The following is a 26,927-nucleotide window of genomic DNA, read 5'->3' as shown; positions in this document are numbered from 1 at the left end:
GGACAACTCTCTGACACCACATTCTACAGGCCATTAACCTCTGACCCCACTGAGGACTACCAAAAGAAACTACACCACCTGCTCAAAAACTCCCTGAAGATGCACAGGAACAAATCTACACTGACAAACCCCTAGAGCTTGGACCAGGGGTATTCTGTCTGCTACCCAAAATCCATAAACCTGGGAATCCTGGACGCTGCATCATCTCAGGCATTGGCACCCTGACAGCAGGATTGTCTGGCTGTGTAGACTCTCTACTCAGGCCCTACGCTACCAGCACTCCCAGCTACCTTCAAGACACCACTGACTTCCTGAGGAAATTACAGTCCATTGGTGATCCTCCAGAAAACACCATCCTGGCCACTATGGATGTAGAAGCCTCTACACCAACATTCCACACAAAGATGGACTACAAGCCGTCAGGAACAGTATCCCCGATAATGTCACGGCTAACCTGGTGGCTGAACTTTGTGACTTTGTCCTCACCCATAACTATTTCACATTTGGGGACAATGTATACCTTCAAATCAGCGGCACTGCTATGGGTACCCACATGGCCCCACAGTATGCCAACATTTTTATGGCTGACTTAGAACAACGCTTCCTTAGCTCTCGTCCCCTAACACCCCTACTCTACTTACACTACATTGATGACCTCTTCATCATCTGGACTCATGGAAAAGAAGACCTTGAGGAATTCCATCATGATTTCAACAATTTCCATCCCACTATCAACCTCAGCCTAGACCAATCCACACAACTGGTCCATTTCCTGGACACTACTGTGCTAATAAGCGATGGTCACATAAACACCACCCTATACCGGAAACCTACTAACCATTATCCTTACCTATATGCCTCCAGATTCCATCCAGCACATCCACAACACGATCCATTGTCTACAGCCAAGCCAACCACACACCACACAACAGAACCACTAACCCAGGAACCTATCCCTGCAACAAAGCCCGTTGCCAACTGTGTCCACATATCTATTGAGGGGACACCATCATAGGGCCTAATCACATCAGCCCCACTATCAGAGGCTCGTTCACCTGCGCATCTACCAATGTGATATATGCCATCATGTGCCAGCAATGCCCCTCTGCCATGTACATTGGTCAAACTTTTTTCCACTGAATGCATCCGATGAAGTGAGCTGTAGCTCAGGAAAGCTTATGCTCAAATAAATTTGTTAGTCTCTAAGGTGCCACAAGTACTCCTTTTCTTTTATTTATAAGAGGAGTGGCACTCAGAGACTTGCTATTTGAAAGGGGTCACCAGTACAAAAGTTTGAGAACCACTGGCTTAGCTCTTAAATTAGACTGCAACATGCTTGGGGTGGGGACTGTGCCTTGTTTGCATATAGGCTGTAGCCCACTGAAGCCTCTAGGAGTGTCCCAAGTGCTGAGTTTCAGAGTAGCAGCCGTGTTAGTCTGTATTCGCAAAAAGAAAATCATGCATCCGATGAAGTGAGCTGTAGCTCACGAAAGCTTATGCTCAAATAAATTTGTTAGTCTCTAAGGTGCCACAAGTACTCCTTTTCTTTTTCCAAGTGCTGAGGTCTCCGTTGCGACACTTGCCCTCGCTGACGAAAACCAGGGTGGAGCCGGGAGACCAGGACCTCAGCAAAGATGGTGTTCAGGTCAGCTTCAGCGTGCCAGTTCTACGTGTGGAAGCGGAACCAATGAATGGCAGAGAAGGGGCGGATAGCTTTCTGTGATTGGTCTGCTGTTAGGATTCAAATCAGAGGGCGAGGCCGCCCCGCGGAGCGGGGTAGACGCAGAGGTTGTACTACGGTTAGCGCCTGCCGGCTGCTGAAGAACCGCCGCCCCGAGCGCGTGAGGCGGCCAGGGTGAGTAGCGGGGTACTGAGGTCACCCTGTCTGGCGGGCGTGGGGCCGAGGGGTCCCTCCCGGGTGACGCTGTGGGGGCGGGGGCGAGTACCCGCCCTGAGTGATCCCCAAGCTGGTGCGGAGGGATCGGCTTCCCCTGTGCTGTGGTGGCGGGCCTGCCCTCCGGCCGCAGCGCCGCACTGACCCTCCGAGACTCGGGGTCGGTGCCCGTCAGGCAGGAACCGGTCCGAGCTGGCCGAAGCAGGTCCGCGCGCTCTGATGCTGGCATCTCCCAGCACGGCTAGGCCCCGTCACCGTGGTATCGCGGCCCCGAGGGGACGGGAAGGCCTGGCGGCGGGAGGGCGATGGAGGATGCTGGCGATGCCTTCCACGCAGCTGGAACGTGCCCTGACTTGAATCTTTGTACTGACCCTTCCTCCCCCCATCGGGCAAGGGTGGGTTAACCTCAGGGAGCCTCATGACCACAATAGCCGCCTCTGTCCTCAGGCGGGGTCCTATTTTGGGAGAGCCTTGCTGCGGAACGCCCCTTTGCGTGGTGGGCATTGCTGTATTCCTGGTAGGGGAAGACAGTTGTGTTTTGGACGTCCCAGAGTGAACCTGTACCTGTCAACGGGATGTTTAGAATGCACTGCATGGGTGTTTTTCTCTAGAGGCGTAATTGAAATTCTGTTAGATCCTTGGGTTTAAATAAACTTGTAGCTCTTTCAGTGGGATCCTAATGACTCTTTCAGATACACTCCTCTTACTTAGAGGCATCTTTGCAGTTGACATTGTAAATGTATGAGAAGGCTTAAATTAGACCTTTTGGATCTCTCTATCTTGTGTAGAGAAAGAAAGAGTGATTTATAGTCTGGAAGAGGCACCTCCCTTTTAACTGTGGAACAGAAGAGTTGCCCAGCATTGTGGTATTTTGTTTTAAGGACATGGATTACCTTGAAATGAGCCTGTGAGAGAACTAAAATTAATTTTGACCCCTTAGTTAGGACTGCTTGGCTTCCATCTCCTGTTTCATGTTTAGGTCTGGATCTCCATGAAAGCACTGTAAATACTATATTTTAAGAAGGTGCCTGGGTGATTGATGCTTTAAATACACTATCAACCCTTTTAAAATGTTGTTTTGCATTTTGCTTTCTCCAGACTCTTCTCTCACCCCATATTGTCTATTATATTTTTAAGTGGTTGAAATTCTTCACTCATTCCTCTCTAAACCTGGATTATTGTACCTTTAGAAAATAACTTGGTGAATGTAGATTTTAAGTGCTACTGCTCAGGCAGCTGTACATGCTGCCTACATGCTTTTTAGGTGTTGAGGTAAAAGGCATTTAACCAGCTGAAAAACACTGTTTCTCTTGAAGTTAGTAATTTTATGGGGGTGGGGGGAGGAACAGTTAAATTTTAACCAAACTTTCTTTCATAAACATCTGAACTCTATTCCTATGTAAATTGGGATTGTATTAGCTGTTTGAGGTAATCCCATTGATTTCAGTGGGACTGCTCTTGTCAATAAGGAAAGTAGGATTTAGACTATGTTAGGGTTCTATTTATGGTGGAATGGGTGTATCTACTTACACTTTAAGAATGCAGCTCTCATAGATGTACTGCAGGGCTTGCTAGTATACCTTTATGTTATCCCATAAGTGTTACTGGTGAGAGAACTGTGGAGTGAAGCACTAAGCACTCATGCTGAGAACAGGAATGTTCAAATTCCATGTCATTGTCCAGTGGTGGACTTGTTGTTAATCCTTCTCTACTGAGAATAATCCTCCACCTGCAGAAATATGAGATAGGCTTGCCAACTAATGAGATGACTGCAAAGTTCCAAGAGGTGATTGAGACACTCTTAGTTAAATAAGAAGGCTTCAGATAGTTCTGCAGAGCTGGCACTGATAGGCTGGTGATGCAATAATGATTTTCTACTGCAAGAGTGCTCACTTCTGTAAGTAAACACATATTGCCACCTACATCTTATTACATAAACCTTGGAACACGGGGACCTGAATCCCAGGGTTTTCTTAGGGCTGACTAGCAACATGTCTGTCAGGTGAGGTATAAATAAATGGTATCACTATAAAGTGTGGAGCCTGTAGAAGACAAACGGATGATAGGATGGCAAAGAAAATTAGCAAACACAGCTAAGGTCAGTCTGACTTAGTGTGACCACCAGCTAGATGGCAGGACGTTGTATGCAGGAACACAGCCAGGTTGGGCTTAGCAGAGGAAAAAGCCATGGATAGGAATGACTGGCGGTGGTGTACTGTTTTCTATGTCTGCAAAGTTGCTTTGGGAGGAGGGAATAGTAAAGTGTGCATTTCAGTTAAATGGACAGTGTGGGGAGAAAGGTCTTCGGATTCCCAATAGAGGAGCTGGCACTTCTACCTGCAGCCTGTTTGATTTTTTTTCCAACTTCCGTTGGTTGATGTGGAAGGACCCATTGTGTAGCCAGTGAAGCCACTGATTGGTTCTAAATTTTTTAAGTAATCAAAAATTGTACTCAATTTTTTTCTTACACTTATTTTTATAACCACAGGAGACTTGCCCATTAAAAACCCATAAAAAGAACTGCTGCTGAAGTGATTCGAAGGACATTTAACCCACTAGTGCTCTTTATTGGTGAAATGAGATTGCTGTGGAGAGTTTCTTGGTTAGTGCTTGATTCTTAAGAGGCATATCATTTTGGATTTGGAACCAAAGAGTTCAGGTCTAGTCTAACCCCCTGCCAAGATGCAGAATTTTTTTGTTTCTAAAGCATCCAACAGATAGCTATCCAGCCTCCTTTTGAAAACCTCCAGTGAAAGAGCTTCTACAACCTCCCTAGACAGTCTGTTCCATTGTCCTACTGCTCTTACAGTTTTAATACTGAGTTTTCAGCTAAATCTGCTGTGCTGTAGTTTGAACCTATCACCTCTTGTCCTGTCCTCTGTGGCAAGAGAGAACTTTTCTCCATCTTTTTTTTTATGGCAGCCTTTCAAATATCTGAAGACTGCTATCATGTCTCCCCCAGTCTCCTTTTTTTCGGACTAAACATACTCAGTTCCTTCAGCCTTTGCTCATATGTCTTGCATCCCATCCCTTTGATCATCTTTGTCACTCGCCTCTGGATCCTCTCCAGTTTCTCTATATCCTTTCTGTACATTAAAGACCAAAACTGGACGCTGTACTCCAGGTGAGGCCTAATCAGCGCTGAGTACAGTGATACTGTCACCTCCTGTGACTTGCATGCCATGCTTCTGTTAATGCAACCTAAAATTGCATTTTCTTTTTATGCAACAGCATTGCATTGCTGACTCATGTTGAGGTAGTGATCCATCATAACTCCCAGATCCTTTTCAGCAGTGCTGCCGCCATGTCAGTTATCTCCCATTCTTTATTTGTGCGTTTGTTTTTCTTCCCTAAGCGTAACACCTTATGTTTATCTTGGTTGAATTTCATTTTGTTGTCATAGCCCAGTTCTCCAACTTATCAAGATTACTCTGAATTTTAGCTGTATCCTCCAAAATGCTGTTAAGCTCTCCAGCTTTGTGACATTTGCAAATTTGATCAGTATGCTCTGTATTCCTACATCCAAATCATTAATAAAGATGCTGAACAGCACCAGAACCAGAACAAATCTCTGTGGAACCTCACTGGAGACCTCCCTCCAATCTGACATAATTCCATTGATAGTTACTCTTTGTTTGTGGTTGTTTAACCAATTATGTAGCCACTTAATGGTAGTTCCACTGAGCCTGCATTTTTCCAGCTTACTTATCAGAATGTCATGTGGCACTGTGTCAAAAGCCTTGCTGAAGTCCAGGTATATGGTTATGAGAATCAGTCCACTGGAAAGCATTTCGAAATAATTCTGCTATCGTATTACGCTCTTCCCTTACCCTTACTAAGAACATTTTCATGAACATTAGATCTGAGGATTCATCTGCTTCTGATGCTGGTTTGGTATCTGAACTCATAATCCAGGTCCAGTCTTTGCAAAGCCTTACTCCTGTAACTAAAAATTACTTGCTAATAAGGCTTTTCTGCACTGTAACACTGGTTTGACATCAGTCATGATGAAATGAACATAATTAAGCAGGAGAACATATTAACATTTAAAAACTGATGTCCCCCTATCTTTTGGGTGTCCCTACTAATGAAGAGTGTAGAGTGAAAGAACAGAAATATAGAATAACATTCTTCCAGTAGAATTTTTCTTCTGAGGTATCAGCAGATCTCTAAAAAGTTTAAATTTTCCCTGCCGAATGGAATTAAAGCATGCCTGTTCACAGTGCTTTATGTGTAAACTGCTTTTGCCCTTCTAATTGTGGAGGTGGTGTGTTGTGTAGCTTGGATGCCAGGACATATTACAATGTAATCATCTGCCTGTACTTGGTATTAACATGTTAGCCAGAGTTCTCTTAAGCATTCCAGCAGAAACCTGCATTAGAGAAGTAATTTCTACACTGCTAAACTAGAAATTTCTGTCTTGATCATTCCTGTCATGTAATTGGTACTGCCATGGCCAGCATTTTAAAAGATCTTTTCAATAAGAACAGTAATTTAAAAAACGAAGCAAAATCCAAATCTACCCAAAGATCTCCCAAGAACATTTTTTATTTTTTATGTATGTAGCTCTGAAACTGTGTGGATAATGGTGTTCTTTTTTTTTTTTTGAAGAGTTATATTCTTCCTAGTCTGGAATTGGAACATTTTGTATACCTTCAAAATAATAAACTGGCAGGAAATCCCTGATTGTCTTGTTGGGGTATGAGGCCCTACAGTATATTGCAAGTTATCTGAAGCATTGGAGTGTTTGCGGGTGGGAAATGTAGTGGTTCTGTACAAAGCTGTCTCGACCATCTTCAGTTTATGGGGATACTTGAAGACCTTTTCTTCAAGGAATAAGATCAGAAACATACAGCTGTTTGAAACTGCATTCTTGAGAGACTTTTGTATTTGGCTACAAATGTTAAGTCAGAGACTTTAGAGCAAAGGTTTGTCTTAGGCTGTCAATGACTTCTGTGTCTAGAGGAGTGGAAAAACTTGGATAGATCACTTTAACCCTCCATTTCTTGGCAGGAAGATGGAGACTGCAATGCTGAATTTACGGAATCTGTTTGATCAACTCGTGCGCCAGTCAGAATTTCTAAATGAAGGAAATGAATACCGTAAGTCATGTCACAGTTAACTCGTGTATGTTGTTCAGTGCAAGAATAAACTACTACTAGCTCATTTCAACTTCAGCCCCGAGTGCTAAAGATGGCTTTGTAGGTAGTGGTGCTCTTCCAGGTACATAGATTTGGGAGCAAACTTGGTTCATTTGCTCTGACTGGATGCTTGAAGTGACCAGCTGAACTTCTGGGAAGAATGCATCATGCTGTAGCATCCTGATTTTCTTGCACACAAAATTTCAAAGTTGGGAGTTTACAAGGGGTGTGTGTGTGTGTGTGTGTGTGTGTGTGTGTGTGTGTGTGTGTGGAGTAAGCTAATTAGTACCAAAGGAAGGGGTGAAAACCTTAGGGGGGGCCCAATAGTTAACAAACTCTCCTTGGGCCCATGTCAAAATTAATACTGTCTGGGACTAACTGCTTCCATAAATAGCAGGGCGGAAAACACTGGCTGAAGGCAACCTTGTGAAATCTCTTCTTGCTGTAGCTTTGCAGGGTGGAACATTTATATTCCCTTTAGGGCAGTGTGAAACAGCTAAAGGAAATTGGCTTTATACAAATATTGATTTGAAAGTAAAATTATCTAGCTGAATGGAGTTGCAGGTCCAGACATCCATAATACTAATCTACATTTACTGGAGCATATTACAGCAATTGTATTTGAATCTGCTATTGAAAGTCTTTCTGGTGTACTAAGCTGTGACCATAATGTAGTCTGTCTACATGTTACATTAATAGCAGTAGTTTTGGCCGGATGTCTGACAACTTGCCAGGAAGGTCATCTTTTTCTTTAAGCTGATTTAACATAACATATAAAACCTGGGGAGTGACTCTCTTATATTGAAGTCTACGTTACATGCTAGAGACTGGATTGCCAGTAAAACAGGAATGGTATGGGGAACTGATGTAACTGCTGGGGACATCAGCTAGACCAGTGGTCACCAACAATCGACTGGTTGATTCTAGAGTTGTTAAGACAGTTGATTCACTGTTGTTAAGACTAAGCGTCCTCTTAGAGTTTATCCAGTTGGCAAAGAACTTTGAAGAGTTCAGAAAGAAGTGGCAGAAGGCAGATCATGAGCTGGCCAGGTACAAGGATCTTCTGATGAAAACGGAAACTGAGTGTAGTGCACTGGATGTAAAGCTGAAACATGCTCGCAATCAGGTGGATGTGGAGATCAAGCGAAGACAGCGAGCTGAAGCAGACTGTGAGAAGCTGGTGGGTATCATGTTACCTGTGATGTGACTCGTGTGGAACAGGCTTTGCCTTAATTCCATAGAGATTCACTTAAATGAGTGTTTCCACATCCTTCTCTGAGTGGACTTGTCTATGGCACGGAAAGTTACAAAAGAGCCCTCTATGTACCTAAATGTGTGGGCACAAAAATATTAATTCTTGTAGTATATTTAATAGCTATACATGTTTTCCACGGTACCATCACCTTCAAATATAACCAAATGGAAGACTCCACTGATTTTAATGACACTGGGCAATAGGAAATGGCACATGAAGCACCTTCATCTGATTAGAGTATTGGGAGTGTTCAGTGTGGGTCTGACTGCTTGAGTTCACTTTGTAGCTTCAAAGCTACATGCAGCTCTTCTGGGAGTTTAATGAGCCTGATAGGAACTCTTTTCACTCTCCTGATCTCAGGTAGAAAGGACATAGACAGCCTCCCACCAATGGCATGTGTGAGGCAGGAATGAAGAGAAATGCTATATCACATGGATTTGCAGAGAGCCACAAAACCATGACTACTTGCTTCAGAGTAGCAGCCGTGTTAGTCTGTATTTGCAAAAAGAAAAGGAGTACCCGTGTCTCTAAGGTGCCACGGGTACTCCTTTTCTTTTTATGACTACTTGTGTCACTGCAGCATTGTGAGACATCAACAAATTTCAGGAAGTTCTGTTGGGAATCTTGTGACTTTCTGTGAGGCCTTTTGCTACAGTGTCTCTCCAGCTCTTTAGGGCTTAGTAACTATAGACATTTATAATCCTGCAGGTAGGAATTGAAGCATATTGGCAAGATTAGTATGGAGTTTAATTCATCCTAATGTATTGTTTGGAAGATTCCATATTGGCTTCCTCAGCAGACTGGAATTGTTCAACTCTATGTAATTCTTTTGTGTGTTTCTCAGCAGTTTAAAAAGGTCTAAGCTACTTGGATTTATGGAAGACAATAATGGCACCTAATAAGACCTCAATAAATTGTTTTCTATTGCAAGAGAGTATAGCCTTCATTTGAATAGTGATTTAATTCAGAAGAATCTCACTGCTGCTACTTTAAATTGAGTTTGTTACCAGTTGGAAGCTGTGACACCAGTTTCTGCTTTTTGGGCTTTTAATATGCTGTTGGAGTAGCAAACTTCCTCAAAGCCTACCTGCATTAGCTGTATTAAATGTCTTATGGTCTGCCTGTCTCCCATAAATCTGAAGTGAAGCTATCTCCCCTAGCTACTACTGATGTTTTCCGCTTTACAGGAGCGGCAGATCCAACTGATTCGGGAGCTACTGATGTGTGATGCATCTGGAAGCATTCAGCTAAGTGAAGAACAGAAATCTGCCCTGGCCTTCCTTAACAGGCCTCAACTTTCCACTGGAGGTTCTGGGAACAGAAGGTAGGGAAGGTAGCAACCTGACCATAAGGGAAACAACTGATTAGCACCAATACTTAAACTCTTGGGTATCTGGTCCCTAGTTTTACGGTAATCTTCAACTATGGTAGAAGTTTTTGACTTTTCCTTTGCAATACCCCAAAGCTATCAGCTTTTTTTCTCCTGTGATCCTGTATTCCAGGATCTGTCACATGACCTCTTCCTCAAAGTGATCTAATGCATAACATAAATTATTTTAGTTTGAAAAATTTGAAACTTTAACTGTTCTTATCGAAAGCTATAAGAATTTCTTATTTCTCTCAATCTAATTAAAGCAGGTAATTGCATTTACAAGTTACAAGTTTTTGATATCCTCTCAAAATCATTACAAAAATATATTTCTGCTATATCTTTGAGACTGAATACAGTAATCCAGATGAGGTCATGTCACTGGTTTATATAATGGCACTGAAATATTCCTTATAGCAGAAATAAGGAGGCTCAAGAGGCACTAAAATGATTACAAAAATCATTATTATATTTATACTACATTAGTGCTACATTCATAGCATCAAGGTCTTGCCTTGTTCCAAACTGGAATACATAGCTATTGCCTGGTCAGTAAACTTGCCCTGGAATCATGAGGTCAACTGGAAATGAAACCCACAGACTAATAGGTTTTTTTTTACTTTACTTCTTAGACTTTCAACAATAGATGAATCTGGTTCAATTCTATCAGACATCAGCTTTGACAAGACTGACGAGTCACTGGTAATGTAACTCCAATCTTTGAGAATTATCTATCTTCACTCCCCATATTGTTGTTTCAGCAGTGCAGTGTCTTACAATATCAACCATAAAAACACTGCACTGCTAAGCAAAATTAAATATAGGTTTCAGAGTAGCAGCCGTGTTAGTCTGTATTCGCAAAAGGAAAAGGAGTACCGGTGGCACCTTAGAGACTAACAAATTTATTAGAGCATAAGCTTTCGTGAGCTACAGCTCACTTCATCGGATCCGATGAAGTGAGCTGTAGCTCACGAAAGCTTATGCTCTAATAAATTTGTTAGTCTCTAAGGTGCCACCGGTACTCCTTTTCCTTTTGCAAAATTAAATAGTGTCCTTATATGTTGATTCTCCTTACAGACCTATGATATGAGTGTTCTAATTTAGTGTTCTAATCAGTGGGGGGGGTGTGATATCACAAGATCAGGTTTCTAGTCTCTAGTTACCATTCTGTCTACAGAAAACCAAGTACTGTGGTGTTATAACTAGGGATTCACGTCTGGTGTGGAATGGCAAAAAAACCTAACAGGCTTCAAGACCAAGCTTGTTAAATTTATGGAGGGAATGGTATGATGAGACAGCTTACACTGGTATGTAGTGATCTGCAATTGCTAGCAGCATATATCTCCAATGGTTGGCAATGGGATACCAGATAGGGAGGCCTCTGAGTTCCTGCAGAGAATTCTTTTGCAGGTGTCTGGCTGGTGTGTCTTGCGTATGTGCTCAGGGTCTAACTGATCGCCATATTTGGGGTTGGGGAGGAATTTTCACCTGGGTCAGATTGGCAGAGACCCTAGGGGGGTTTCACTTTCCTCTGTAGCACAGGTGGCCAACCTGAGCCTGAGAAGGAGCCAGAATTTACCAATGTACCAAAGAGCCCAGTAATATGTCCGCAGCCCCCTCACATCTTAGTGCTCTACCACCAAGCTTTGGAAGTCCCCCCACATCAGCAATCCTGCCCACTGGCAACCCCACTGATCAGTGCCCTCCCCGCACCTCCCGATCAGCTGTTTCATGATGTGTAGGAGGCTCTGAGGGAGAGGAGCAAGGGCACGGCAGGCTCAAGGGAGGGGGTGGGAAGGGGTGGAGTGGGAGCAGGGCCTGTGGGAGAGCCAGGGGTTGAGCAGTGAGCACACCCTGGCACATTGGAAAGCTGGTGTCTGTAGCTTCAGCCCGGAGTCGGTGCCTATATAAGGAGTCGCATATTAACTTCTGAAGAGCCGCATGTGGCTCCAGAGCCACAGGTTGGCCATCCCTGCTAGTCGTAGCATGGGGGCACTGATCACTTGCAGGTTTAAACTAGTGTAAATGGTGGATTCTCTGTAACTTGAAGGCTTTAAAAGATGATTTGGGGACTTCAGTAACTGAGCCTGAGGTTAGGGGCCCATTACAGGAATAGGTGGGTGAGGTCAGACTAGATGATCATGATGGTCCCTTCTGACCCTTAAAGTCTGAGTCTTAGTAATTCCAGCATGAAATTTAAAGGGAGCAATGAGTGTAAGAAATGACTGAGGGGTGGAGGAGGTAGTAGAGGCCAGTGAGAATTCTGAACCTCTGTTTCTATCCCTGCTATCAGAATCTTAATGAGCACTGAGGTGAGGGAACTGCAGGGAAACTGACTTCCCTGGTTATAACCCTTCAGAAATCACAAATGGAGCCAGAGGAAACACTAGATTCATAACTGGATGATAAGATGAACCTGTATTATATTTGTCCTAAAAGTTTGCTGCTCCACCGTTCTTTAAAATTGATTTAATGAAAGACATGGATAAAGTCGGAAAGGTATCTGCATTATGCTAACACAATACTTTGTCCTACCTATAGGATTGGGATTCCTCTTTGGTGAAGGCTGTCAGACTGAAGAAAAGAGAGAAACGGGTATGATACATTCTTTCCTGTTAAGTGGTTGGAGCAGTCAGGAGTAATAGGTAGCACTGTGGCTACTCGTGGTAGTTCAGCTATTATAATAGACTCTCTGATCTGGTGGTCACTGTCCAAGCTCAGTCAGATCAGACCACCCAGAAATGCACTTTAATCTGCACCATGGGCAAGAGATGGAAGGCTTCTTCTGACTTAGTTTATAGAACTGGACTACCTAGATGAATAAATCCTTAATTTTTTGCATCCAAAAATTCAGCATTGTGTGGATTCAGATGAAAGCTTTAGAAGTAACTTTCACTTGTCAGCTGGAGATGATGGAGTGAATTCCCACATCCCATTCTACTCTCACCTGCAGCTTACAAGCGGAAGTTTCTTGGAGTGAAGCTTCTTGGTGGATCTACTGCATCTTTCTGCTAACATGAAATAGGGGAAAATCAAAATTACGTGTTCCCATCATAATAGTGGGCTCAGGATTTGTCCTACTACCCTGTAGTCAGCATGTGGGGTGGGTAGGGAAGGGGGACTGAACCATCAGAAGAGATAACTGTCCTGTTGGGGGAGGATTTGGTATTTGCTCTGTGTTTTCCAATAGTATTCCTCATGTTGAAGAGGGAAAATTACTTCCCCTGAAGGTCTTGGTGGTAGAGCACTGAGTTAGCCAGTCAAACTTCTTGGGAAGAATGTATGCTGAATTGTTTCTACTGGTCAGTTAGGCTGCCTTATTTCACAAGTCTTCATATCCTTGCTAAATAGAAATCATTATGGACTTCAATATCTGCAAACACTGCAGTGGAATTTACCCCAGACCTTCAGGAAATCATAGAATCATAGAATATCAGGGTTGGAAGGGACCCCAGAAGGTCATCTAGTCCAACCCCCTGCTCAAAGCAGGACCAAGTCCCAGTTAAATCATCCCAGCCAGAGCTTTGTCAAGCCTGACCTTAAAAACCTCTAAGGAAGGAGATTCTACCACCTCCCTAGGTAACGCATTCCAGTGTTTCACCACCCTCTTAGTGAAAAAGTTTTTCCTAATATCCAATCTAAACCTCCCCCATTGCAACTTGAGACCATTACTCCTCGTTCTGTCATCTGCTACCATTGAGAACAGTCTAGAGCCATCCTCTTTGAAACCCCCTTTCAGGTAGTTGAAAGCAGCTATCAAATCCCCCCTCATTCTTCTCTTCTGCAGACTAAACAATCCCAGCTCCCTCAGCCTCTCCTCATAAGTCATGTGCTCTAGACCCCTAATCATTTTTGTTGCCCTTCGTTGTACTCTTTCCAATTTATCCACATCCTTCCTGTAGTGTGGGGCCCAAAACTGGACACAGTACTCCAGATGAGGCCTCACCAGTGTCGAATAGAGGGGAACGATCACGTCCCTCGATCTGCTCGCTATGCCCCTACTTATACATCCCAAAATGCCATTGGCCTTCTTGGCAACAAGGGCACACTGCTGACTCATATCCAGCTTCTCGTCCACTGTCACCCCTAGGTCCTTTTCCGCAGAACTGCTGCCGAGCCATTCGGTCCCTAGTCTGTAGCGGTGCATTGGATTCTTCCATCCTAAGTGCAGGACCCTGCACTTATCCTTATTGAACCTCATTAGATTTCTTTTGGCCCAATCTTCCAATTTGTCTAGGTCCTTCTGTATCCTATCCCTCCCCTCCAGCGTATCTACCACTCCTCCCAGTTTAGTATCATCCGCAAATTTGCTGAGAGTGCAATCCACACCATCCTCCAGATCATTTATGAAGATATTGAACAAAACGGGCCCCAGGACCGACCCCTGGGTCGTCAAACCTAGAGCATCACACACAAATGCAGTGTGATGCTCTAGGTTTGACACCCCCAATCTTGTTTAACACACATTTTCTTTTCAGCGTTCTTCCAGACAGTTTATAGAAGGCCCTCCAGGTCCTTTAAAAAAAACCCGATCAATTGGCTCCACAGTGGACCAGGTATGTAAACCCAGCTGAGTTTGTGTGCATCTAAAATCTCTTGTCAGAGGTGGCTGTATTTGTGTAGCCGCCAAATGCAGTAGGATACTCTTTGAAATGAGAGCTAGTGTAACAGTTTCACAGGACAGCATCTCATGGAGTCACTGCTAATGCCAGTCGCATAATAACTTGGAAATTATCTTCCTTTTCTGTACCTCTGGCATTTGACACAAGATTAAGTTAGACATCTGGTTAAATTGTACACATTAATTCAATATAAGTGATCTGCTGGGGCCAATAAAAGCTATATATCCCTTGCCACATCATACTGCCATTGCTAATCATATAGCTCTTTCATTTCAGGGAAACGAGTCTATAGTTGCAAAAACGACACTTACGGTCCCTAATGATGGTGGCCCAATTGAAGCTATCTCCACTATTCAGACTATACCTTATCATCTCAGAAGCCGGAGGAAGACAGGTAGGTATATGTATGTCTGTGGGCTGTCCCTTATCCTGGTTTTAATGCACAGTGCTGTTACTTGTCATTAATTTTCATGAATCTTTATTTGCCTGTCTCTGCAGACACTGATAGAAATGGGGATGATTATGTTGAAAAGTTATTTTGAAAAAGGGTAGTCTGAGGGATCTTAATGGCTACTAGTAAAGTTAACAGCAAAGACAAGAACTTGTTTGCTGAACCGCACTTCACAATGACCAACTTCATAATAAATAAATTAGGTACACAGTTTTTCTCTGACATCTCTTTATTTGTTAAATCTAACTAGGCTAGTAAGTGTTAATATCTAGGAGAGGAGGATGAAGTAAGGAGGATGGAAACAAAATTCCAAGAAAATCTTTGTTCCCTCCACCTGCTGCTTCCCATTTCTCCTATAATTAGCATTAAACTGGTATGTTGAAAGCTAGTAATCAAATAATAGTCTCTCTCAGGTTTCCTAATCCTGGCTGTAGTGGAAACTCTAAATTTAGCTTGTTCTTTAAAAAGAATAAACCTCTTTTGAAAGTTGGGTTACAGAAGGATCTTTAAATGGGATCAAGGCAAAAGAAAAAACTCAACATGGGCGCATTTTCCTTTCAGACCCTCTGAAACAGACCATAGTTATTTCAAGCCCAGAGAAAATCAAATTGAAGAACAAAAACTGAACTTCTTGCTTTTAGCCTTCTCTTCCTGGCTGTCTCCAAATCATAGAATCATAGAATCATAGAATATCAGGGTTGGAAGGGACCCCAGAAGGTCATCTAGTCCAACCCCCTGCTCAAAGCAGGACCAAGTCCCAGTTAAATCATCCCAGCCAGGGCTTTGTCAAGCCTGACCTTAAAAACCTCTAAGGAAGGAGATTCTACCACCTCCCTAGGTAACGCATTCCAGTGTTTCACCACCCTCTTAGTGAAAAAGTTTTTCCTAATATCCAATCTAAACCTCCCCCATTGCAACTTGAGACCATTACTCCTCGTTCTGTCATCTGCTACCATTGAGAACAGTCTAGAGCCATCCTCTTTGAAACCCCCTTTCAGGTAGTTGAAAGCAGCTATCAAATCCCCCCTCATTCTTCTCTTCTGCAGACTAAACAATCCCAGCTCCCTCAGCCTCTCCTCATAAGTCATGTGCTCTAGACCCCTAATCATTTTTGTTGCCCTTCGTTGTACTCTTTCCAATTTATCCACATCCTTCCTGTAGTGTGGGGCCCAAAACTGGACACAGTACTCCAGATGAGGCCTCACCAGTGTCGAATAGAGGGGAACGATCACGTCCCTCGATCTGCTCGCTATGCCCCTACTTATACATCCCAAAATGCCATTGGCCTTCTTGGCAACAAGGGCACACTGCTGACTCATATCCAGCTTCTCGTCCACTGTCACCCCTAGGTCCTTTTCCGCAGAACTGCTGCCGAGCCATTCGGTCCCTAGTCTGTAGCGGTGCATTGGATTCTTCCATCCTAAGTGCAGGACCCTGCACTTATCCTTATTGAACCTCATTAGATTTCTTTTGGCCCAATCTTCCAATTTGTCTAGGTCCTTCTGTATCCTATCCCTCCCCTCCAGCGTATCTACCACTCCTCCCAGTTTAGTATCATCCGCAAATTTGCTGAGAGTGCAATCCACACCATCCTCCAGATCATTTATGAAGATATTGAACAAAACGGGCCCCAGGACCGACCCCTGGGGCACTCCACTTGACACCGGCTGCCAACTAGACATGGAGCCATTGATCACTACCCGTTGAGCCCGACAATCTAGCCAGCTTTCTACCCACCTTATAGTGCATTCATCCAGCCCATACTTCCTTAACTTGCTGACAAGAATGCTGTGGGAGACCGTGTCAAAAGCTTTGCTAAAGTCAAGAAACAATACATCCACTGCTTTCCCTTCATCCACAGAACCAGTAATCTCATCATAAAAGGCGATTAGATTAGTCAGGCATGACCTTCCCTTGGTGAATCCATGCTGACTATTCCTGATCACTTTCCTCTCCTCTAAGTGCTTCAGGATTGATTCTTTGAGGACCTGCTCCATGATTTTTCCAGGGATAAATGACTTTAACTGCTAAAACTTTTCTGTGTGGAGGTATTCTGATCAATCTAATGCAGGGAGTGGGGGGGGGGGTTTCTAGCATTGCTTTTATATATTCATAAGCAAAATAATTGCTCAAAGAAGTTTAGTATACTAGAGTGATTAGAGGTAACTCAATGTGTATCCAATATAAGAACTATGTGCCTGTATTAATGCTTATTCTCTCAGTTAACCCAAGATGTGCTGCTCCTGGGCAATAATAATTGAAGCATGTTGCCCTTATTCTCTGATTTTAATTGCTTTCAAAAGTAACATGGCTTTGCTTTCAGTTTTAACACTCTAATACACCGTACTTCTTGTTTTGGCTTTGGAAAGCATGTCTGCAAGAATGATAGCCTGTGAGATAGATAGGAACACAAAACTGCATAATTAACTGTTAATTGCCAGTTGTATCTTGTAACAGCCTCTGCTGGGTGCACTACCTTTGGCATAACACAGATGCCAGGTGCAACTGGTAGTACTTGTTAGGTCATGGATATCTCTGTCATTCATAATAATCTCCTGCCGGTTCCAGGAAACTTGTCTCAATCATTATATAGTCTTTAAACTGAAAACAGAAGACTGGAAAATTATTCTACACATCTCTCTCTCTTTCTTTCTCTTTCTCAGCCAGTTTACAGCCCTGGAATAGTGACTCAAGCTTGGGCAGTAGGCAGCTGGAATCCAGATCTGAAACTGATGGATCTAACACTCCTCAGAGCAATGGAGGGATGAGGCTGCATGAATTTGTATCAAAGACGGTATGTGTACAGGCAGTAGGAACTTGAGCAGCTCTCCCCTTTCAGTTCTCTTGTGGGTAGATTATAGTCAGCCCTGAAAGAGATTCACTGGGCCTACTGCTGTACATCCCTCTTAGTGCAGGCTGGTGCACAGTGTCAGTTATCTAATCTGATGTTGCCAGTTTCAGCTCTGGGCTCTGACCCGGAGTCTTCAGCTATGCCCTGAGATATATGCAGGCAGAGCTGTCCCTTGGGTATGGCGAATCAGGATGAGACGGGGAGGTGAGGCGGTGAATGGGGAGTGAGGAGGCGGGTGGAGAAGCCTCCCTACCAGAATCTCCACCTCCCTCCAGCACCACCACCTCCTCCCTCTCACTGCCTGCCGTGGATCAGATGTTTCATGGTGTCAGGAGGCGCTGAGGGGGGAGGAACAAGGGCACAGCGTGGAATTGGGTGGGGATGGGAAGAAGCAGGGTGGGGGTGAGACCTTGGGGGAAAGGGTGGAGTGGGGATGGGGCCTGGGCAGAGCCGGGGTTGGGAGGAGCATCCCCTGGTAGATAGGCTCAGAGTTTCTAATGTCTTGGGCCCCGCACGCCCCTAGGGACCGCCCTGTAGGCAGGTATATATCTTTTAGTTTCTGCTGTGAAAGACTTCTTGCACTGCTATGCTGAAGTTTAATAGCTGACAGTTAAGCCCTTGAGATCCAGAGTTTAAACTTCTCATGTATGTCCCAATGACTGTAAGAGATGTCATGATGGCTGGAACTAAGATGATAAAATAAATGAGCAGGGTTTGCTAGAAGCAAAATCACCAACTGTTGACAAGGGCTTATTTAACTCCCAACCCCATTATTCTTTCTACAAATTTGACATGATGGTATCTGTGCTTTACCATCAATATAGAACAAGACTCTCATTCAATATACCTGTGCAGCTAAACTGTATCTCTTGTTTTTTTTGCATTATTACCGCTTCCTCACACACAGGCTCTTTATTTCTAGGTTATCAAACCAGAGTCGTGCGTTCCATGTGGAAAGCGGGTAAAGTTTGGGAAACTGTCCCTAAAGTGCAGGGACTGCCGTGTGGTGACTCACCCAGAATGTCGAGACCGCTGTCCCCTTCCCTGCATCCCAACGTTAACAGGAACTCCTGTCAGAATTGGAGAGGTATGGCTTCCTGAGAGACGAGCTTTAAACCCTGTAGCTGCCAACAACAAACGGGCTAATGTCCATTTGGGAGAATTAGACCTTGCATAAGGACTCCAGGAATCTTATACACTGGTTAACTTGTTGCTGCATTATGTGGATTGTCTGCTTGATTACAGATCTAATAAAAATACATAAATGAGACTGTTAAATAAAGCCAAGAATAGTAGGAATGTGGATTTTTTGGAGGGTGGAGAATTGTATGTTGTGGATCTGAAAGTATGTGGTGGAGGTATTTTGTTCTGATTTTGCAAGCAGTCACAGAAACTATTTCTGGCTCTGCATGTATCAGTGTTTCCAGTGCAGCCTCATCTGTCAACTGAAGTTATTGGCAAAGTTATTTTGCTTAAATTGGAGCCTTAAGATGCTTTCAGGTTGGTGAATAATGGCACAGCTAAGCTTGTCTTTAGGCATCTCCTGCTTGTTTCAGGCTAGATTCCTCTTTTTTGACCACTCACAGTAGTATTCCTTGCGTTTGCTATAAAGAGCTGAATGCCGTCTAGACATTTCTAGTGGACTTAAGATCCTGATATATAGGTGCCAGAGTTATCTGATTTATTAAATGTTAATATTGCTTGCCCTCCTTTCCCTTCATATCTGCTGCATGGTCCATTCTCCACTGGCTTGAGAAGCAGGAGTCTTTTGTCCGAGCCTCTAGTGTATGGTAAGATGTGTTGCACCTGTGGAGTTAAGTTAAACTTAGTTCTTGGCTCTCCATTTCCTATAAAGTAAGAATGTGTTGTATGGAGGACTTCTGGGTAGATACTGTTTAGCGCTCTCTACCAGACTACATAGTGTTTGTCCTCTCTTTGTGCCCATGGCACCTACCTCTGAGAGTCTGGGGAATGAGAATCTAGTGACTATTCCTAAGCCTAGATCTGATGGGATCTCCTGAGCATTTTCAGTGTCCTGAAGCTTGTAAATGTCAATGTTGCAAAATCAGTCTCTTCCTTCTTTTAGGGGATGCTGGTGGACTTTGTGCCCATGACTCCGCCAATGATTCCTTCCATTATAGTTCATTGTGTAAATGAAATTGAGCAGCGGGGGCTACGTGAGGTAAGAATCATCTGAAATCAGTGGGGGTGCTAGTGAAACGAATTTGGCTGTTATATTAGAGCCACAGTTGGTTAACCTGAGGATCTCTTGTTTATGATGCTGTAGATGTACACAGTGCTGTTCAACACACGAGTCACGATGAGCAAGTTACAGTCCCTACTCAGAGATATCACAGTTTATAATGGGGACAGGAGATTGCTTTTACTGAAGAATCTAGACTTTACCTTTTCAAGATGTTTGGGCAGGTGAAGTCCTGACTTTAGGCATTGCTCTCAACAGACAGGCCTATACCGAATTTCTGGCTGTGACCGGACAGTGAAAGAGCTGAAGGAGAAGTTCCTTCGAGGGAAGACTGTGCCCTTGCTCAGCAAAGTGGATGATATCCATGCCATCTGTGGCCTTCTTAAAGACTTCCTGCGCAGCCTAAAGGAACCCATTCTCACGTTCCGGCTAAACAAAACTTTTATGGAGGCAGCAGGTGAGGCGAGCCAAATGCCATTGGCGGATGAAGTGAGCTGTAGCTCACGAAAGCTTATGCTCAAATAAATGTTAGTCTAAGGTGCCACAAGTCCTCCTTTTCTTTTTGTGGATACAGACTAACACGGCTGCTACTCTGAAACCTTTGAAATCAGTATCCAACAGAGAGATCACAATACTTACAGTGCTGTTCACCAGAGGATTTCAAAGCATTTTACACCCCTTAAGCCTCATAACACAAAACCTCTGATACACTGGTATTAGCCCCATTTTAGACAAGGAAACCACGGCACAGGTGTTTAAATGACTTGCTCAAGGTTAGACAGTATCAGTGTTAGAATTAGAACTCAGGAGCATGGGACCCAGAATCTTAACACTCTCCAGCACTGTCATGGAACATACTGCTGTCTGAGGAAAATGGTCCCACAGGCCTCTCTAATCACTTTCTTTTTGTATTTAAAGAAATTCTGGATGAAGACAACAGTGTGGCTGCCATGTACCAGGCCGTTGGTGAACTCCCTCAGGCTAACAGAGACACACTTGCTTTCCTCATGATTCATCTTCAGAGGTGGGTTCAGCCAGGTTAGGAGTTCTGGAAATGGGGAAAAAGAGATGATGCTGTAGTTCTGTTTCTACAGGGATTGAGTGACGTGAGTCTTTACCTGGGACTGTTTGCAAATTCAGATATAATTGACATCCGCTCACATTATCAGGGCTTTCTATCTGTGAACAAAATTTACTCGATGTCCTTTTCTTTTTCTTTCTTTCTTGTCTAGAGTGGCTCAGAGCCCAGACACTAAAATGGACATCACCAACCTGTCCAAAGTCTTTGGTCCCACAATAGTTGCCCATGCTGTGCCAGATCCTGACCCCATGACACTCTTGCAGGACACTAAACGACAACCCAAGGTAGGTGATTAGCAATGACACCTTGAGGTAGAATGTGGATGCAAGACGCATGAAGTGTCCTGTTAAAGAATCTGATTATACTGGCGCCTGGGGGCTAGTGTCCTTTGGCCCATCTGATACCATTTTTAGGCTGAATGAGTTGTAGGTTTCTAGCACACAATTCCCCACCATACTAAAGTGTATTTCTGTAGGTGGTAGAGCGGCTGCTGTCACTGCCAGTGGAATATTGGAGCCAGTTCATGATGGTGGAGCAAGAAAACATTGACCCAGCGCATATAATTGAAAACTCCAATGCTTATTCCACTCCTCGAACACCAGATGTTAAAGGTAGCCCTGGAATGTTGCTCTATCAGATCTTCAGCTATGGCCAAACATCCATTCTAACTAAAACAATGACCTTAGATCAAAGCCTTTTGTTAGATTATGTTGGAACAGGCTTGCCAAACTGCATAATTCCTACTCCTTCTCTTCCACCTTACAGTTATCATACAGCCTTTGACATTGATGGTCATGGCTCTTTATCCCTGATATGGCATTTCAAATGCTGTAGCCATTTTGGTTCCAGGATAATAGAAAAACAAGTGAGGTGAGGTAATGTCTTTTATTGGACCAACCGGTGAAAGAGACAAGCTTTCCAGCTACACAGTGTTGCTTGAAAGCTTGTCTTTTTCACTAACAGAAGTTGGTCCCACAAAAGATATTATCTCGCCCATTTCGTCTCTCTAATGGCATTTCAAAACAGGCATTCTTTGGTCAGTTTTACCCACCTCCCAGGCTCAGGAGGAGTCTTACTTTTTCATAGTGAGGACATAACATTTTGCTCTTAGTCCCCAGCCTAGGCCTAACTGTAACCATTCACTGTGATAACCAAGCATCTGTAGCATCTGCTGCCTTTAGTGCTGCAAGTTCAAATGTCAAGCTATGAAGAAGCTTTAAAGAGTTACATATCTAGCTGTGGCATTGTCAATTGGTGCGATGTTACCAGGGCATTTTTGGGGGGAATGGGGTGTGAAGCAGCTTATGACAGGAAAGACTAGCTTCTTTCAAACTTCAGCAAATCTTGTGGAAGACTAACACATTTTTACATACAACGTGTACTAAGCAGTGACTCGTACTTCACTTAGCTTTGTTGTTGTGCCTCTATTTTTATAGAACATATTGGGCCAGTTCTGCTGTTTTCACTTGTGTAAATCTGGAGTCCCACCATGGACTTCAGCAGAGTTATCCTGATTTACCATATGTCAACAGGGCAAAATATAATCCCATTACCTTAGTTTAAGAAGAAACATTGGTATGTGAGTTACCATGTGCCTGTTCTCATATGATTCTTGTTTCCTCTGTCGGAAGTGAGCATGCTGGGTCCTCTCACTACTCCGGAACAGCAACTGACAAAGACTCCTTCATCTAGCTCCCTGTCCCAGAAGGTCCGATCTACGCTCAGCAAGACTACCCCGAAGTAAGTGGCGCTGCGTACTTTGGGATAGTAAAATCAAATGCTAAGGCCACGTTTACACTAGAGAACTTACAGCGGCACAGCTGTACTGATGCAGCAGCACTGCTGTAAGATCAGTTGTGTAGCCGCTCTATGCCGATGGGTGAGAGCTCTCCTGTCAGCATAATAAAACCACCACCTCAAGTGGTGGTTGCTATGTTGGCAGGAGAAGCTGTTCACCCCAGTGCATCTGTCAGTGTAACATATGTCATTCAGGGAGGTGCTTTTTTCACACCCCTGAGTGACACAAGTTATACAGGCAAAAGTGGTAGTGTAGACCGTCTGAGCTACTGTCTCAGTCCAAATAATATCATACACTATATTTGAGTGTTTATATACCAGAGAGCACAAACAAAACCTCCCTCCCACCCCCAGATTTGAAAGTATCTTCTTTCCCCATTGGTCCTTCTGGTCAGGTGCCAACTAGGTTAATTGAACTGATTAACCCCTTACAGGTAAGTGATTCTGTACCTCTGACCAGGAGGGATTTTGTTACTGCATACATAAAGGTTGTTACCCTTCCCTTTTATATTTATGACAGTAGTTTTTTATAAGAGACTAATCAACTGCTTACTGGGGTGGAGAGGGGCACTACTCCATGGGTGGGGTGGAATATATGGCAGAGAACTAAAGGGGTTGAGAAAGTTACAGGGGCTTGGATCTGCCCTTCCTCAATGCAAATTTCCTAACAGTAGGTGGCTCCATGAAGGCCACCTGCCTTTCATCCCTGCTCCTCCATGGCTCTTAGTGCAGCTGGTCAGAGGGACAGCTTATGTGTACAGGTCCAAGCTTTTCTCCCTAGCTTCCATGGCACTAAGTTAAACAGAATGCCTGTACTTCAGACTCTAGGAACCAACAAAAGGCAGCCCCATCATAAGTAGTATGTGACCTCATGAGCAGGGAGGGGGGACCACATACAAATCAAAGTTAAAAAGGAGTGTTAAAAAAGCACAGAATGGTGAAAAAAGATGTCACTGTACATGCAGAAGTGCTAATTCACTAGTCCATCACAAGGAGGTGCTCTAATGGCAGGGCTGGGAATTATTGCTTTAGAACAGATCCTTACTATTTCTGTTTGTTTAGATTTGGGAGCAAAAGCAAGTCAGCAACCAACCTTGGACGCCAGGGATACTTCTTTGCCTCTCCTATGCTGAAGTAAAATGGACATGGAATTTCAGCCTTTTTATAACGTTTACAGCCCATACATGCATGACTACAATAAAGGACTAACTGCTCTTCTCTACTCTCGGCAGCCTGTGTACTAGGGTGTAATCTTATGACTTGTTTTTAGCTTAATTGAGATTTTTAATCAAGAGTTTTATTGTGCAATGTATTTTATTAAATATTTAGTGCCATGTTACATCTAGCATTAGCGAGAAAAGTAACTGGCAAGATCTAGTCAGTATGTTAGGGCAAATTGCCACAAAAATATTTTAATTTGAAAATATATATCTTTCAATGGGAAGCTGCTCTCCATCTGTTTAAGAGCACCTTATTGGAGTTCCATTTAAACACTTTTTGAAAACTATAAGGCAGCATTTTGCACCAGCAGTAATCCTACCTTGTTCCAGGAGAACTACCGTAATCCTTTGGGGAAAGAGTACTGATCCCGTCTATTGGGAAGCAGTGAATGCTGAGGAACACTTGTTCTTCCTTTTGCAAGTCTATTTTTAGTGAAGCCAGTGACTTTAGAAAGTGATAACTCTTAAAACTTGGCCATGTGAAAAATTACAAAAACCAGTGTTCCATAATGCGCCTAAACCTGCCATAAATCTTGAGACTCTTATTTGTGTACTATAAAGTGGCTCAGCCTGTAAATATGGTACTGAAGTTTGTATCTGTCTTGAGTACAGGCCAGTAATTTTGGCCTCTGCTTCTACAAAAGTGAGTTTGATTTGTTCTTAATGAATTGCCACTTGGTATATGACTTATACAGCAGAACTACATTAAAAATATCTGCTGTCTGTAAAGAAAAGTTTTATAGATAAGACTGTCTGCAGATACTAGCACAAAGAATTATTGGATTGGTACTGTGAGTGCTTTTAAAAATCGTACTACCCTTCTTGATTTTTGGGATGGACATGTTTGTTAATGACAGTTTTCCAAATTCCAGGATATGAGAGGGGATGCTAATTTACCTAACCCAATATTGCACCAGAAGACTTGTTAAACATCTACCAATGCTTCTAAACATTGCTTCTCTGTATTAAGTTCCTGGAAACTGTACTGACTTCTGCCTATAAGAATCATGTACAGTTGGTATATCTGAAAAAAGTAAAATCAGTTTTCTAATGAGGCCCAGGTTGCTTTGTATTTTGGCTAATGCATTTCCCTCATTTGTGTGTTTAACATGGCATGTTTCAGACCAAAGTTCATGCTAGGCCTGAGATTCTCTCCACTCTTACTTTTTCTGCTGCTGCCCCCCACAGCAATCCCCCCCCAAGACTCCTCCCCACCCCCTTTGAAATACTGCCAGAACAGTCCAGGAAACAAATATTTTCACCTTGCCTACCCAGGATGTGATCCGATATATCATTGACTGTACTAAGGAAGTGGGTGAGGAAATAGATTTTCTGAGTCAGCAGAGGTTAGAAATAAACAGGTGTAACAACTTGAGGGAGAAGAGAAGTCTATGGACTTGTAGGTGAGGGGAGAGGCCCCTACAATCTTGTAAGTGTCAGCAGATCATCTTGCCCTCCATTGCCTATTACAGGCTTGCCTACACTTCAGTGTGGTATCTGTGTCAGGGTAAGTTTCTGACCATCCTTACTGATCTGTTTTAACATGAATGGTAATTGTTCTTGCCCAGTCTGTGGTATTAGTACAGATCAGTGTTCCATCTAACTTTTCCCACTTGTGTGTGGAATGAATTTTGTGCAGCAATATGGAGGTGATGTCACCTCCATATTGGTGCACATAACAAAATACATGTGGTGGGGGGCCAAGTGGGGAAAGGGGGCTCCGGGCTGGGGCAGAGGATTGGGGTGGGTGGGTGAGGGCTCTGGGCTGGGGATGAGGGGCTCAGGGCTGGGGCAGAGGGTTGGGGTGCAGGGTCATGAGGGTTCCAGCTGTGGGGTGCAGGCTCTGGGGTGGGGCCAGGGACTAGGGGTTTGGGGTACAGGCTGTTAGGGGCTACGGCTGGAAGAGAGGACTCCACCCAGCTCATTCCCCTGGCAGCAGCACCTGGGCTGGGTGCTGAGGGAGAGGTGCCTCTCTCCTGGCTGCAGCAAGTCCAGGGCAGGTTCGTGCTGGGGAAGAAGCGCATCTCCCTGCTGCAGCCCTGAGCCCCTGCATGGGGCTTAATAGGCAGCTGCGCAGCCATGCAACCATGCAGTTTAGAGGGAACTTAGGTTTAGATTGTTTATATTTTCCTAGAGATGAAGGGAGGATTGAGAATTACGCAAGTGTGCCTTTCAGGGCTTCATAAAGTCTGATAGAATGCATGACACAAGGAGTTCTGCTTGAGTCACTTGGGATTGGGATGACATAATTACAAATGCTATCATACTAAAGAAGTAGATGCCATCTTGAACTAAAAGAAAGGAGGGGAGATGGCCTTTTATGGGTAAGCAATCCACTCCATATTGAAACTTCAGAAAACCTATTAAATAGCACAGCTTGTATAAGGAATCTTATTCCACTTTTCCATTTGCTTGAAGTGCTATAGGAGGTGTGACAGGGTCAGGCCAGATGGCTACAGGAGAGTAATAGAAGGCAGATATATTAGCCCCAGGCTAAGTAGGTCCCTTTTCCCTGGATAAGGTAACAGGGAAGGTTCCAGAACAATCAGGAACCTTCTGGAGACAATTAAGACACAGGCTGATTAGAACATCTGCAGCCAATCAAGAAGAACCAATCAGGGCACCTGGGTTATGAAAAGGAGCTCACTTCAGTTTGTGGTGTGCATGTGAGGAGCTGGGAGCAAGAGGCACTAGGAGCTGAGAGTGAGAACCCGGACTGTTGGAGGACTGAGGAGTACAAGCATTATCAGACGCCAGGAGGAAGGTCCTGTAGTGAAGATAAAGAAAGTGTTGGGAGGAGGCCATGGGGAAGTAGCCCAGGGAGTTGTAGCTGTCGCACAGGTGTTCCAGGAGGCACTCTAGACAGCTGCATTCTACAGGGCCCTGGGCTGGAACCCAGAGTAGAGGGCGGGTCCGGGTTCTCCCCAAATTCTCCCAACTCTCTTGTCAGAGACAAAAGCAGTTGACCTGGACTGTGGGTTCATGAAAACGGTCAAACTGAGAGCTACTGTGAAGCTCCGAAGCGAGCAAATCCGCCAATAAG

General features: G+C 43.9%; 1 protein-coding gene across 2 annotated transcripts; it reads left to right on the top strand.

The window, feature by feature from the left end:
* Positions 1-1,595: 1,595 nt before the first annotated feature.
* RACGAP1 (Rac GTPase activating protein 1) lies at positions 1,596-24,939 on the top strand. 2 transcript variants are annotated; one of them, XM_038379219.2, is made up of 17 exons: positions 1,596-1,855; positions 6,908-6,996; positions 8,013-8,215; positions 9,478-9,614; positions 10,292-10,361; positions 12,201-12,254; positions 14,138-14,215; positions 14,558-14,675; positions 17,396-17,526; positions 18,506-18,670; positions 19,670-19,765; positions 20,045-20,243; positions 20,705-20,810; positions 21,019-21,151; positions 21,343-21,478; positions 22,499-22,607; positions 23,727-24,939. In XM_038379219.2, the coding sequence occupies exons 1-17, from the start codon at positions 1,692-1,694 to the stop codon at positions 23,800-23,802; spliced, it is 2,064 nt and encodes a 687-aa protein (XP_038235147.1). In that variant the 5' UTR covers positions 1,596-1,691; the 3' UTR covers positions 23,803-24,939. The 2 variants fall into 2 exon arrangements, with proteins under 2 accessions (XP_038235147.1, XP_038235148.1); XM_038379220.2 differs by having other exon boundaries at positions 1,753-1,855; positions 6,912-6,996.
* The last annotated feature ends 1,988 nt before the right edge of the window (positions 24,940-26,927 follow it).

This window comes from Dermochelys coriacea, chromosome 20, assembly GCF_009764565.3.
Source record: "Dermochelys coriacea isolate rDerCor1 chromosome 20, rDerCor1.pri.v4, whole genome shotgun sequence".
Lineage (NCBI taxonomy): Eukaryota > Metazoa > Chordata > Testudines > Dermochelyidae > Dermochelys > Dermochelys coriacea.
Note: the sequence above shows the minus strand (reverse complement) of the source record. Positions and strands in the feature narration are given on the sequence as shown.

Bases quoted from the DNA above. Each gene is read 5' to 3' on its own strand.
- RACGAP1 (XM_038379219.2), top strand. From the start codon at position 1,692: ATGGCAGAGAAGGGGCGGATAGCTTTCTGTGATTGGTCTGCTGTTAGG. The intron at 18,671-19,669 runs GTATGGCTTCCT...TCCTTCTTTTAG, and splicing joins CTCCTGTCAGAATTGGAGAG to GGGATGCTGGTGGACTTTGT. The intron at 20,811-21,018 runs GTGGGTTCAGCC...TTTCTTGTCTAG, and splicing joins CTCATGATTCATCTTCAGAG to AGTGGCTCAGAGCCCAGACA.